We start from the raw sequence: 13,769 nt of genomic DNA on the forward strand, positions 1-13,769 counted from the left end.
ACTGCGCACACAATTCACAAACACAGAAAAAATATTATTTTTTTTAGCACTTGGGGGGAGCACCCCTGACGGACAGAGCACCCCCTGGACAGCACTACAGTACCTTTTTAGGACTGGGACACTGCACAGGACTTTGGAGTGGACACAGCCCCTTTGGACAACTGACTGCACAACACAGTCCTGCCAGCCCCTATGGACTTTAATGTAGTGGACACAGCCAATATTAAAAACAGCAGCACAGCACAACACAGCCAGCCCCTATGGACTTTGAAGTAGTGGACACAGCCCCTATGGACAACAGCAGCACAGCACAACACAGCCAGCCCCTATGGACATTGAAGTAGTGGACACAGCCCCTATGGACAACAGCAGCGCAGCACAGCACAGCACAACACTACTCTGCACTACACTACACTACACTACACAGCCCAGCCAGCCCTAACTCCCACCCTCCCTCTTCACTGTCCACAGCCGAGTGAGAAAATGGCGCTGACGCGGGTACCATATAGGATCCAAAACCCGCGAGACCCGGAAGACGGGATGATGATGTTTTGCCTCGATTTCAGATCCGAGTCAGGCGGGAAAAGTCGAGCCTGACTCGGATCGGCCTCGGATCTGGGGGTCTCGGGGGGTTTCGGATTTCAGAAATCCGAACCCGCTCAGCCCTAATTTAAAGGTGCGAGTTTGTCCCACAACTCAGCAAATGTAATAGCCTGCAAACTGTGAGTTTATTTATATGAAAACTCGCATCTTGTAATGCGAATTTAATTTCAAGGTGTGAGTAATACAGAAGCCAACACAGATCAGTGAGATCCATGAAGGCTTCTGTGTAAAAAAAAAAAAAGGTAATATATTAAAAATAAAAAAAGAATTATGTGGGGTCCATAGGAGTCTCCTGTATTTTCATCAGCCAGCACCGTGCAAAGTGAGCCAGTCCTGGGTGTGGAAATGCAGGGGTGTATTTTCCACAACCAGCACTGGATTCCTTCTAGGGGAGTTATAATACCACAGCCCTGGGACCCTTTCACTGGGTCCCCCTGCCAAAGCATTCAACATATGTAGTCAGCTCAGGGCAGGTATCCCTGGGGTGATGGGGACCTTAAAATAAAGGGGATCCCCCTCTCCAGGGCACCCCAGGCCTGGGCTGATAGCCCGGGGCTGTCTCTGGCACCCCTGGGTCGTGGGTGCTAGGTTGTTTGTGTAAAAAATAGATAAGCTAATTCTGTATTTTACAGTAGAACTAGAGGTCCAAACAAGCCTCCCACACATGCTGGTACTCAGAGAACCACAAGTACCAGCATGTGCTGTGGTGTATTAAGGGACCCCTGGTACCTGTAGATCATTTGCAAAACAAATTGACAGAGAAGGTTTTATTTTTATTATTTTATTTCACATGCACTCACTCACTCACACTACATACGTACCTTTTCCCTAGCACTGGTCTGTCCCCTTCTCCAGTAGATTCCAAGATTGGGACCTGTTAAAAAATGACCATACCCACCTACCTCTTGTTCCAGTCCTCTTCTGTCCATTTAGGTATCCAGCATCTTCAGAAAACAACAAACTAAAAAAACAGGACCACACGGACATGTACTATCCTCTCACGAATTGAGGGCTCAGCCGCTGCATTTCCCATAGAAATGTGTTGGCTGAGCACTCATTGGATGAGAGAGGTGAGTGGTATGCAGACCCTTATTTGAATACCTCACCACTGACCGCTCTACTGAACAAAATGTCCCAGAATGTCACATTATGGTGTAGAATTGGCTTGCAATTCAGATCTATGAAGAAAAATGGGGATTGCAGCAGCAGCTTAATTGTAAAACATGGATGCCTTCTACACAGCAGCAGTATAATGGAGACTTAAGGACTCATAGTCCCCATACATTAGCGAAGGATTTCCGTGATTCTGCGATGCTGCAACCCGGCATCGCAGGATTGCAGAAATCCAACATGTTGGATTTCAGCAATTTGACGATCGCGATCAAAAATTATCGCAATTGTCATATCGCGGACATTTAACATGTGAAATGTCTGCAATCCGGTGACAGATCGCAGAACATCGATGGTGGGAGGTCGGCGTTTCCACCCGAAAACGCCAGCATTTTCCATCGCATCGCCGGATCGCAACAAACAGTCGCTGATGTATGGGCACCTTCACTTACAAGAAGCACAGGGAGGTGGTGAATGGTGAAAAGCCTCTTGTGAAGTGTTGTTTAAACAGAAAATTGTCTGTATATGTGAAAATGCAAAAGGTGACGTAAAATTTGCCTGAACGCAAGTGCATTAAATTACGAGTCTGAAGTGAACACTTTTTTACTTGGAGAGGAAGAAAAATAAAAGATGTCTACAAATGTATGGATGCAAATAAAAGCAAGTGTTTGTGAAGTTATGTAACAGGGTGCAGTCAGAGAAAAACCTAAAGGTGCGTACACACTGGGCAATTAAAGTGGACGACTGAACGATAACGATATCATTATCGTTCAGTCGTCCACTTTATCGTCCATTTTTAACACCAAAACGATGAACGATAATGACGCCGCGTGTTCCCGCAGGTCGTTCGTCATTATCATTCATCGAGTAAACATGCAGGCCAACCTGACGATGTCGTCAGGTTGATTCATGTTGGGGAATGGGGGAGAGAGCCCGCTGCTGAACGATATCGTTAATGATATCGTTCAGCGGGTGTGCTCAATGTCATGAACGACATTGAGCACACCCTGCCGGGGACACACTAGACGATATCGCTCAGGGAGCATATCGTCTAGTGTGTACGCTCCTTTAGTGTATTTCTGCTGAAGAAAACAAGTATTCATTTGTTTAATCAACAAGTTGGGTGAGGTGCAGAGTTTTGCAAAGACAATTAAAGGGACAGTGATACATGTTGTTAGTTGTAGTGGTTTGCTGTGTTGAGAATACTTTTGAAAGCAAAGTGTGATACAGTAAAATAAGAAAAGCTGTTCCTATATATACTGTGTGCAGATAAACATGGGGAATAAAAATGTTACTAGAAGATGCAGGTTGCTAGCAAGTGTACAGTCTACAGTTGCTAATCCAGTACTGAAGTATACATCATATAAACTTGATACTGTTGAAGTAGATAAAAACAGTTTTATGATGTGATCATTATGTACTATTTCGTTTTTTTTTTCTATAAACTTGTTTTAACTTGTATTATATATTGAATCTTTATTCAACATGTACTGACAAATATTTTTTCTGCCTTATTAGTTTCATAATATTTTATTTAGCGCAGTTCCTCAATTTTGGATTATTACAAACTCAATAAATAATAATAATAATAATACATAGCAGGTATCATATGTTTACTAATTTGACAATGTACAAATGATTTTGGCAGTACAGTATATCTTCTAGAGTGATAAAATGGACAGAGATAAAGTACCAACCAATCAGCTCCTGTCATTTTATAGGCTATGATAGAAACGTGACTGTTAGAAGCTGGTTGGTTGGTACTTTATCTCCATCCACTTTATTCTTCTCTAAGATTTGATAAATTTCTCCCATAGTCGTTAATCTTAATTATACTTGTTCAGAATATTATATGGTGTAATCTTGTAACTGCAATAATCAAGTACAGTTTTTTACAGGCAGAACAAATTAAGTACAGTTTTTAAAAGCACAAAATGTACAAAACAACAATTCTACAGAGTCATTTGTTGATAGTAGCCACATATACTGTATATACCTGCAGTTCCTGATCACCCATGTCATGATGGTGCTCCTGTTGTGATTCAGGGACATAAAGGTCATTAATATGTACTCCTCCTAGGGTGGCTTTGGGCTGTAGGGTTGTTGATTGCAGCATTCCTTTTTCTTCGAAGGGCAAAGTTTGAGTCTGTTTGATGATTATTTCATCTTCACTGTCATCAGAGTCCATCACTACAACAAATTCTGCTATGAAAAGGTCGTCACATTTTATTGCCTCTGGTTCATTTGAGGTAACGCTTTTCCTTGGATAATTATCCTCAGATCTCTGCCTGTGACATGTGTTTACAACATTTCCAGTAGCTTCATGCATGTTTTTTTCTGATATAATTCCAATAAATTCTTCAGGCTAGAGGAAAGATTTATAGTACATTAAACAATACTTAAGAAAATATAATAAAATGCACAAATAATACAAACTCTTTTTACATTTTCTTGTAATATCTACTTCAGACTTTCTAGAACTGTCATCCTCACAGTAATTTGCATTTGACCAAAAAAACTATATTATTATTATTATTATTATTATTATTATTATTACCAACATAAAACTTAATTTGTAAACTTGCATCAAATATAAAAAAAGACTATTTGGAATTACCAGTCTATTTCTTATCCCCCAAAGCACATATAGGGAACCATAGGATATCTCTGCTATTTTCACAATCTGTGGAATACACTGTAAAGCAAATATAAGAAAAAGTCATTCTATATAAGCAGGTTGTATTTTGTGCTATAGGACAGTATATGTTCCTGTAACTGTGATTGTGGTCCTGATTCAGTGGTGGAAGCAGTGATGATGCCATAAGCAGTGAAGTGATTTTTGGCTACTGTGCATGCGCCAAAGTCACACTGCACGCACAGCAATGGGTTTGAGATTGTGGTTGCACCAAATAAGTGACAGGTAATCAGCATTTGGGGGAGGTAACAAGGGGGTGGATACAAAAACCTAGGTGTATCTGGACCATTTTCTGGGTGTGGCCTAGTGAGCCTTTGCAAATTCATATGCAGCTTGAGAGGCCCTGGCGTCTCAGGTAAGGTGAACATTCTGAAACAGGATAGGGTTGTTCAGATGTTCGATGCTCCCGATGTTTCATCTTTTGTGCACAAGTGGAGGATGCTAATGCCCGAGGTAGACATCTCTGTGTACAAGATATCAGCTAAATCATTAGCATATTTTCACAGAACCGCTGTGTATAGAGTCGCAGTCGCGACAGGATTTGTGTGCACCTCTGAATAACGCCCTGTATCGTTTAAACTTGGATTATAATCTTTTATGATTAAGCACCTTGTTTCGCTCCTTATATACAGTACCACGTAAGTCTTTGTGTTATGATTTAAGTTAGTTCGTTTCCTCACTGTCTGGAGAAGTGGAAAGCTGTTGTGCCCTTGAAATCAATAAATAATAATAACTTTGAAAATTAGGAGAGATATGTTTCTAATTTAATAGAGAGCACTTTTAATAGGTTTCTTCTTTCATGATATCAATGGCTTAAGTAAGGTGGTATGGTTTAGCACACTGTACCACCTTACCTATCGGCCACTCAAGTGTCTGTTGCTTACTGGACAATACAAAACATGGGCAGAGGTAATACAAAATGTACGGGGTTAGAAGACAATACAAAACATAGTGGGGGAGAGGACAATTCAACGCATAGGTAGTGGGGTCTATACTAAACATATTGAAGGTGGAGGGGAGAGGACAAAACATATGGGTAGATAGCACAAACTAAAACATGTAGATGGGTTGGAGAGGGCATAATCTAAAACAGCAATACATGTTGGTAGCTGCTCAATCACATTAGTAATATCACTCAGGTGCATGTAAGGGAGGGGTTAGTCTATACAAGAAAGAACAAAAAAAGTAATCCTCTAGCACTCGGAATGATATCAGCAATAAGATATGAAAAACTACATGGTGGTAGATAATTCAGAGATCTTAGTTGCATATATTTGCAAAAATATGACTAAGCCACCAGGCCACATTACGGCATCTCTGATACCGGAGGTCCCTATCACTTGGTCAGAGTCTGGGGTGCAAAACCCCAAAAAAGCCGATGACGGCCAGCCACCCCAGTGAAGCACACCAGTGAGAGATTAAAGTGTTAGTATGGGTTAATAAGAATAAAGCAAAAACTATGGGTTAATAGGTGTTACATAGGTGAAAGGTGTCATTAAAATGCTGAGAAAAATAAATAAATAAATAAATATAACTATATATACAATAGGAGAAAAAAATAATTTGAAGGTGTTAAAGTGCTAAATAAAGTGTTAAAGTGTGCCACCCCAGACCAGCCCAGCCACACCAACCCCAGGTAGCACCGCACCCAACTCATCCCCAAAACTGATAACTATATCTAATTTGGGTCATATAATTGCCCAATATAAGGCCACATGATAATGGCACATACAAATATATCTGAATTGAGAGCCAGCTTACCCTGGAGTCACCCCTAAGTCCTCCTAATGGCACTACAAGAACCAGCATACCCTCCAAATGCTGGGCCATCTATGCCTCTCAGTAATGCAATACACATTGGTAGCTGCTCAATCACATTAGTAATGTCACTCAGGTGCATGTAAGGGAGGGGTTAGTCTATACAAGAAACAACAAAAAAAGTAATCCCCCAGCACTCGGAATGATATCAGCAATAAGATATGAAAAACTACATGGTGGTAGATAATTCAGAGATCTCAGTTGCATATATTTGCAAAAATAAGGCTAAGCCTCCAGGCCGCATCACAGCGTCTCTGATACCAGAGGTCCCTATCACTTGGTCAGAGTCTGGGGTCCAAAACCCCCAAAAAGCCGGCAGCCAGCCATCCCAGTTTTTGGGATGATTTTGGGGTGCGGTGTCCCAGGGTTGGTGTGGCTGGGCTGCTTTGGGGTGGCACACTTTAACACTTTATTTAGCACTTTTATACCTTTAAGTTATTTTTTTATCCTATTGTATATGTATTTATATTTATTTATTTTTCTTAGCATTTTAATTACACTTTTCACCTATGTATCACCTATTAACACATAGTATGGGTTAATAATAATAAAGCAAAAACTAACACTTTAGTCTCTCACTAGTGTGCTTCACTGGGCTGGCTGGCCTTCGCCAGCTTTTTTGGGGTTCTGCACCCCAGACTCTGACCAAGTGATAGAGACCTCTGGTATCAGAGACGCCATGACGTGGCCTGGAGGCTTAGCCATATTTTTGCAAATATATGCAACTGAGATCTCTCTATCTACCACCATGTTGTTTTTCATATCTTATTGCTGATATCATTCCGAGTGCTGGGGGATTACTTTTTTTATTGTTTCTTGCCTAATCTAAAACATACAGATGGGGTGGGGGCACAATACAAAACATAGAAAAGGTGGGGCTCACACAATAGGTCATACAGATGCAGGACCAGCAACAGGGTGGTACAAAGGGGACACTTCTACTGGTGCCCCAAGATCCTGAGCCAAGTTCATGTATCCTCCTTGTGATCTCTTAGCCACAGTCAGAGTGAGAGGAGCAGGTCAGCCACTGGCAGCCCAGCACAATAAAGTTATTTAATAAAGTAATTTATGATTCTGGCACAACGTGCATGACATGGGTAGGGGCTAGAGATTAAGTGACAGGGGGGATATTGATGAAGTGAGACACAAGGTGAGGTGAGGCTGAGGGACATAGTGGCTGTGGTGAGGCTGAGAGACGCTTGGGCTGGGGCAAGAGTGTGAGACATGGGCTGAGTTGAGGCTGAGAGACACAGGAGCTGGGGTGAGGCTAGGAAACACAGGGGCTATGGTGAGGTTGAGAGACATGGGGAGAACAAGGCTAAGATACATATGGTGGGAAATGATACCGAGAGACACAGGGGGAGGATTAAGCTGGGAGACACAGGGTAGGAATTAAGCAGAGAAACACAGTGGAGTAAATGATGCTGAGGACGTGGTGGAGTGGATAAGGCTGAGAGACACAGGGTGGGGGGGGTGAAGCTGAGAGACATAGGGTGGGGTATGAGCTGAGAGACTTGGGGGGAATGGTGCTGAGAGACAGGTGAGAAATGAAGCTGAGAGACATGGGTGGGAGGATAAATATGCTTAAAGAAATTAAGGAGATGAGTGGATGGCTGGAGATGAAGAGATATAGGGGGAAGAGGCTGGATAAACATGGATCTGCTGGAGCGACACCGGCGAGGATGAGGCTGGAGACAAGGGTTGAGGCTGGGGCATCACAGGTGAGGATGAGGTTGGAGAGACACAGGTGATAATGTTTGGAGAGACAGCTGGTAATGAGCCAATGGCCAACGTGCATGTATCTACTGGGACAGGATAGGGGGCCTCAAAAATATGAGTGTGCCAGGCCCCAATATTTCTGTTGCCAGCCCTGTACAATTAAGGGAAAGAAAAGAGCACAATACAGCACATGCAGATACAGATATGGGTGTGATACCAATACAATACATACACACAAATGGGCACATACAGACATATGGAAAGACTTAAGACAAGACAAAGAAAATAATGTGAAACAGAAAGAATAGTGTAAACAAAATAAATATTATTATAGCATTAGTAATGTTAGTATAAATATTTATGCTGAAAATAAAGTTTTAAGGTTTATAGACTTTATATATTTAGTGCCCGATTCAACAGTGTACATAAGTGCACTGCTGAACACAGATTCCAGATTATCGGGAATCTATGCATGCACAGGACCCGTTCTGCGCAAGTGCAGAAATGGGCCTGTATGATCGCACACAGGCCCCTTGATGTCTCTGGCTGATTGACTGGCAGAGGCATTTACAGGCAGTGCAGGGGTGGGGATGACCTACATTCCTGGAAACAGGAGAGTGTCACCACTGTTTTCCAGGAGTGGCAATGCCAGGACCTGCATCCATGGATGCAGATTCCTGGCTTCGCAAGACAGACAGCCTGGGTAAACTGAGACTTATCCAGATGGCCGGCGTCGTCCAGCAGGTGATCCCTGTCTGCGACCTTGGGTGCAGCAGTGGGATCACAGATGCAGCAGGAGGTATCATCCTCTGCTAAATCAACCCCTTATACTAACCTTACTATTGCAATCATAATATATATTCTTATAAAAAATTTGTCAAAATCAGTGCTGGAGAGAAGTTCGAATCGGTACCCCAAGCGATTCCGAACTGGGACTGAATTCAACTCAGAACCCTTAAAAACTAGGCAAAACACTATCCTCATGGTGTTGGATGTCCCATGTTTTAGAGCCAGAGTGCAGGCTGCCGGATCCAACCAGCAGCCTTTACCATGGTAACAGGAAGCTGGTTGGCTGAGAATGCCGTTTTTGGGTCCTGATTGTGTAAATATGGGAGAACAATAACTTAGTGGTCCCCGATATTTTACACAACCAGCACAAGGCTCCTGAATCCTTGCTAGTCAGCTGAAGTCAGGGATTCCTAGGAAAGTAACGACCCCACTCAGCACCTCTGGTGGCGGTGGGTGCCGAGTTCAAGGTATAAAAGTTAGAAAAGATATTATTGTCTCTTACGGGGGACTACCGGTCCCAGCAAGCCTGCCTTACTTGCCAATACTTGAAGAACCACAAGTACCAGCAAGCAAGGCAAGTTCTGCAAACATGCTGTGAGGTGGTCAAAATTGACTGAAAATTACTGGAAATTAATGTTATTGAAGTTAATAATATTGTAGGAACAAAAACATTATGTGAATTTAGCTGTTTTTCCGATAAAAAAAAATACAGATCCAAAACCAGAACCAAAACCAATACACAAAATTAATCCAGATCCAAAACCAAAAAACAGGGGCCGGCACACAGCTCTAATATACAGTATATAAGTGGCACTGAGTTACTCTTTTTGAATTATCACTGTGGTGTCTAGTTCTAGAGAGGAGTTCAATTAGCCCTGATAATTTTTTGGGCAAAAAAAACAGGACTTGCTGCATTTTTTTTCCTTCAGGCAATTCAATTAGATCCTGTTTTATTGGCTCGAAAAATTCATAAGATCTGTGATAGGTCAATTTGATTTTGCTACCACAATGCCTCAGACAGGTGAAAAATATCCCTGGTAGTTTACGGATTTGGGGCTAATTGAATGATATGTCATATTAGGGTTATGAGAACAAGGGGTATTTGAATTTGTTAATTTGTAGACTGCCACATTACACTATTGATGAAGAGGGGAAGGAGATTAAGGTGGTTGGTGGTAGGTGCTAGTTATTCCCTCTATGGTGCTAGACCCCCTCAGCACTGGTCACATCCCCAACATCATTTGTCAGGCCCCCACTGCATTGGGCACACCCCCTGCAGTGGCATACAATGGGCCTTTAATACATTTTAGCTCCAGGGACATGTGAACCTTAATCTGGAGATTTGGGTGGAATGCATCGCTGACTTTCCTATATATGTTTTTACTTTAATCCCTGATCTAATAGTAAAAATTTATGTAATTGAACGTGGTTTACACTCACTCTTAAATATAGTGTCTATATTATTTGTCCATAGTGATACCTTTTGTGTCATTCCTCCTTTGTGTTCCACAACAATTATAGGTGGAAGCTTTAAATTCTTTTCAAGCAACACCTGAGAAGGAAGTCTTCCTGTTTCAGGCACAAACGTAAAAGTCAGAAGGTTCGTTCCACTTTGATTAAGTGAATCCTGATAATGAGAACAAAAAAATAAACAGACTTAGGTCTTATATTTAGGCTTACAACAAAATGTATTATAAAAACATATAAAAGATTTAAGAAAAACATGTCAATTTTCTTTGGCTGATTAGTAACAAATGTCAAATAAAGTAAATCAAAGTACAGTACTGACATTTTTCTATTAGCAGACTGCTCTGCACTTTTGACATTGTGATTCAATAAACCTTCAATTATAAAATGCTAAGAAACAAGTGCAGATACTTTCTCAATAAACTGTAATCTATTGACAATATTCTAGAAAAATCAAATGCTAAGGGCAAAGAGTGCTTACATATTCTTGTTTACTCATGATCATTATTTTAGACAGTGCTTGCCACAGATAACTAGCACTTAAACTTTCAATGTCCACATCCATTTACAGCACACTTGTATTTCTTGACCTCCTACTCAAATCACTTCTGCACTTTAACTCTTATTTTACATTTATTAATTGAAATAAGTTTACACGATGTGCCCTATGTAGTTCCATATGATGAATAAATTAACAGTAGTTCAGTCCTGTAATTTGTAATGGCTAATAGCATTAGTGGTGGATGCGGTCTTATTTTTGCTTTAAAGAAATGTCTCTTCCTCAATACTGACATGAATATTGGGTTAGAAAAAACAGCACTAAAATGGATTAAGTGATCACTAAATAGACAGTGGGTCATGATAATTTTACAATTTAATAACACTAAAATCACAAACACAAAAAATAAATGATGAATGAAAAATAAAAAATAAAAAGTATAATAAAATGAAATAATATTCAGTAAATAGACCTGCACATATTAAAATATGTGTGAATGTAATATAGCCACATTTGAATATATAAAAATCAACACTGCTGATCTATGGTAGATCCTCCTTCCAAGCAAATGAAAACACACAGTCATATGGACTCGCAAAGTCAAAGTCGCCTAGACAGATCCGAGTCACAGTTCTGATCTTCCTGCGGTTCAGAATTTGGATTTTAAATTTGAATTTGGAGTTTTGAATTGCAAAAATTACATGAGTTCAGCTGCTTTAAAAAACTTTTTATAAGTTTTTTGAAAAAGAAAACATCTAAAACTAAAAATAAAACATGGGGGTCAGCGCATATCTCTACTTAAGATACATGTAGCTTAGCATACACACATAATTGGGTAATTTGTGTAGAGGTATTGTACATCTGGCCTGATGTAAATGCCTTCAACGCAGCATGAAGCCCAGTGTGTACAAAGAACCATTCATAGCAACTGATGTAAATCAAAATTTTCAAAAATGACTAGGTCACTTGAAGTACAAAATTTCTGCAACCCTCTGGCGGTGAAAGAACTAAGGCAGACAGATTTTTTTTACTGTACAATATCCTAGAAAATTGGGAACATTTTCAAGTTTGAGCTATCAACTGCAGCCAATTTTCATATATTGTGTGCATAAATACTAGACTTATTTTAGTAATTTAGATAAGCATGTATGATTGCAACTAGATAGGAATGCAAATGGAGTTACAATATATTCCAATTCATGCATCTCCCAGAGAAACTGTTTAAACTGATCATTTGCAAAACATGCTATAACACGTGGTAGATTCATGAGCAGTGGCATAAAATAAGCACACAGTGTACAAGCTCAAATGTGCGATGTTGCAACAGGGAAAAAATACTTTTGCTGTGCAAGTGTATCCTAATTTTTCACTGCAATGTTTATTAAGTTACAAGTTACAATGTTGTCAATGTTGTCTACTATGGCAAACCTATGATGTGCTTTTGTGGAGGGGGGAATGTTTAAAATTTGATTACAGATTTAGAAAGAGGAAGGGACTGCATCCTAGCTCAATTCTAATGCTGGGTACACACATTTTGACAATCCACTGTCAGATCAGCCAATTGCTAAGCTATATACACTTACCAATTGGTCACTCGATGTGTATGGGCTGACATCACAACTCTGCAGGCATTTAAATATATCCGCCAGGTTGAGATGTCAGTGTCGGTGGTCCCTGCAGCAAGTGTACGGGCAGTCAGTGGGTTGCCTATACACACAGCCAGACGCACCAATATATCTTTCAGATATCAGCTGTACTGCAGGGCTGACCTGATATGTCTGTGAACTATGTTGTTCACACATATATTGCGTGTACATCCCCGCCAATGCACTCGCAATATATTGCTCATCAATAGAATGAGCAATATATTGCCGAGTGAGTACCCAGCTTAAATCTCACTAAAAAAAGAAAGTTACTCTATCCAGTATTTGTGTGTAGTAGGCAACATAAGCAATTGCATTTGCCTCCTTGAATTGCAACATGGTTTGTTCAGGTGTACATTTGCACCCTTTTGGATTTACTCTAAATGAAGCTCTATGACTTGTAGTATTTATTGTTTGTTTACTTTCAAAGACACATTCAGGATCAGTCCAGGAAAGTAGCCAATAAGACTGGTTAGAGGTAGGCTGAGCCAGGGGGGCAAGGTGCCATCCGGTTCCCATGCTGGGATACTTTTAGGCATTTGGGGCCACACCAGCCAGGGGGCAGGCAGAGGATACTCTCTGGCCACAATCAGAGTGGCCGGCCAGCATTCTGCCTGCCTGTCTCCTGGCCGCCGCTAGCTATGACTGGTCCATACTCCACTGTCCACTGTTGGCTGCTAGCAGTGTGGATTGTTTGATAGTACTGGTAATCCACCAATCACAGTTGTTGTGGGAGTATCAAAACACTGATTGGTGGAAGGCTGGCGCTATCCACCAATCATGTAAAACTGCAGTGAAGCACACTGTCATAGAGGACTTCTGCCAGAGACTGAAGTGAGGCTTCAGTGAAAGCAATAATACTGTTGTTACAGTTTGCGTGCGCCAGTACCTACAGAAGCAGAACAGCTGTCACAGCAGAAGGCATGGTGAGTGGCTCCTGTGCCATTGGCTACCATAGACCTACTGTGCCATAGGCATATTGTGTTATAAGCCACTATGGGCATGCTATGCCATTAGCCATGATGGACATACTGTCATTAACCGCCATAGGCATACTTTGGCATTTTCATCTGTGGTGTTTCCAGGCAGAGTCCTCATGCCAGCTAAGTACTCTGGGCATGATTCAGCAAGGAAAACAGTTGCTAATACGCATGCAATCAGTCGATTAATTCACATTGCATCACAGTGCACGTGCGCAAACTAGCAATTGCGATGGGAACGGCATTTGCAGAGGCTAGGCAGACCCAGAGCAGAGTGATTGACAGGAAGTGCCATTTGTGGGTGGTGACGAGGGGGTGGTCGGGTAGATGCAGGCATGCCAATGCGTTTCAATGCCATTGCATGGGCATGCATAAATTATGCCACTGAGATACCATTCACTACCTGAGGCCTCATAGCATGAGCAGAAATTAGCAATTCCTGTGTG

At 41.3% G+C, this 13,769-nt stretch overlaps 1 protein-coding gene across 5 annotated transcripts in view; it reads right to left on the reverse strand.

Annotated features, from left to right (window-relative positions):
- MLIP (muscular LMNA interacting protein) overlaps positions 1-13,769 on the reverse strand; it is a 258,418-nt gene that overhangs the window by 91,790 nt on the left and 152,859 nt on the right. For 4 of the 5 annotated variants that reach the window (XM_088479670.1, XM_088479667.1, XM_088479669.1 and 1 more), the window contains exons 4-6: positions 10,215-10,361; positions 4,331-4,408; positions 3,710-4,078 (exon numbers count right to left, since the gene is read on the reverse strand). In XM_088479670.1, coding sequence (XP_088335796.1) covers positions 3,710-4,078; positions 4,331-4,408; positions 10,215-10,361 — 594 coding nt within the window. The remainder of the gene's footprint in view (positions 1-3,709; positions 4,079-4,330; positions 4,409-10,214; positions 10,362-13,769) is intronic. The other variant, XM_088479668.1, reaches the window with a different exon arrangement.

The sequence above is a fragment of the Taudactylus pleione genome, unplaced genomic scaffold, assembly GCF_031769625.1.
Source record: "Taudactylus pleione unplaced genomic scaffold, aTauple2 ptg000244l, whole genome shotgun sequence".
In the NCBI taxonomy this organism is placed as follows: domain Eukaryota; kingdom Metazoa; phylum Chordata; class Amphibia; order Anura; family Myobatrachidae; genus Taudactylus; species Taudactylus pleione.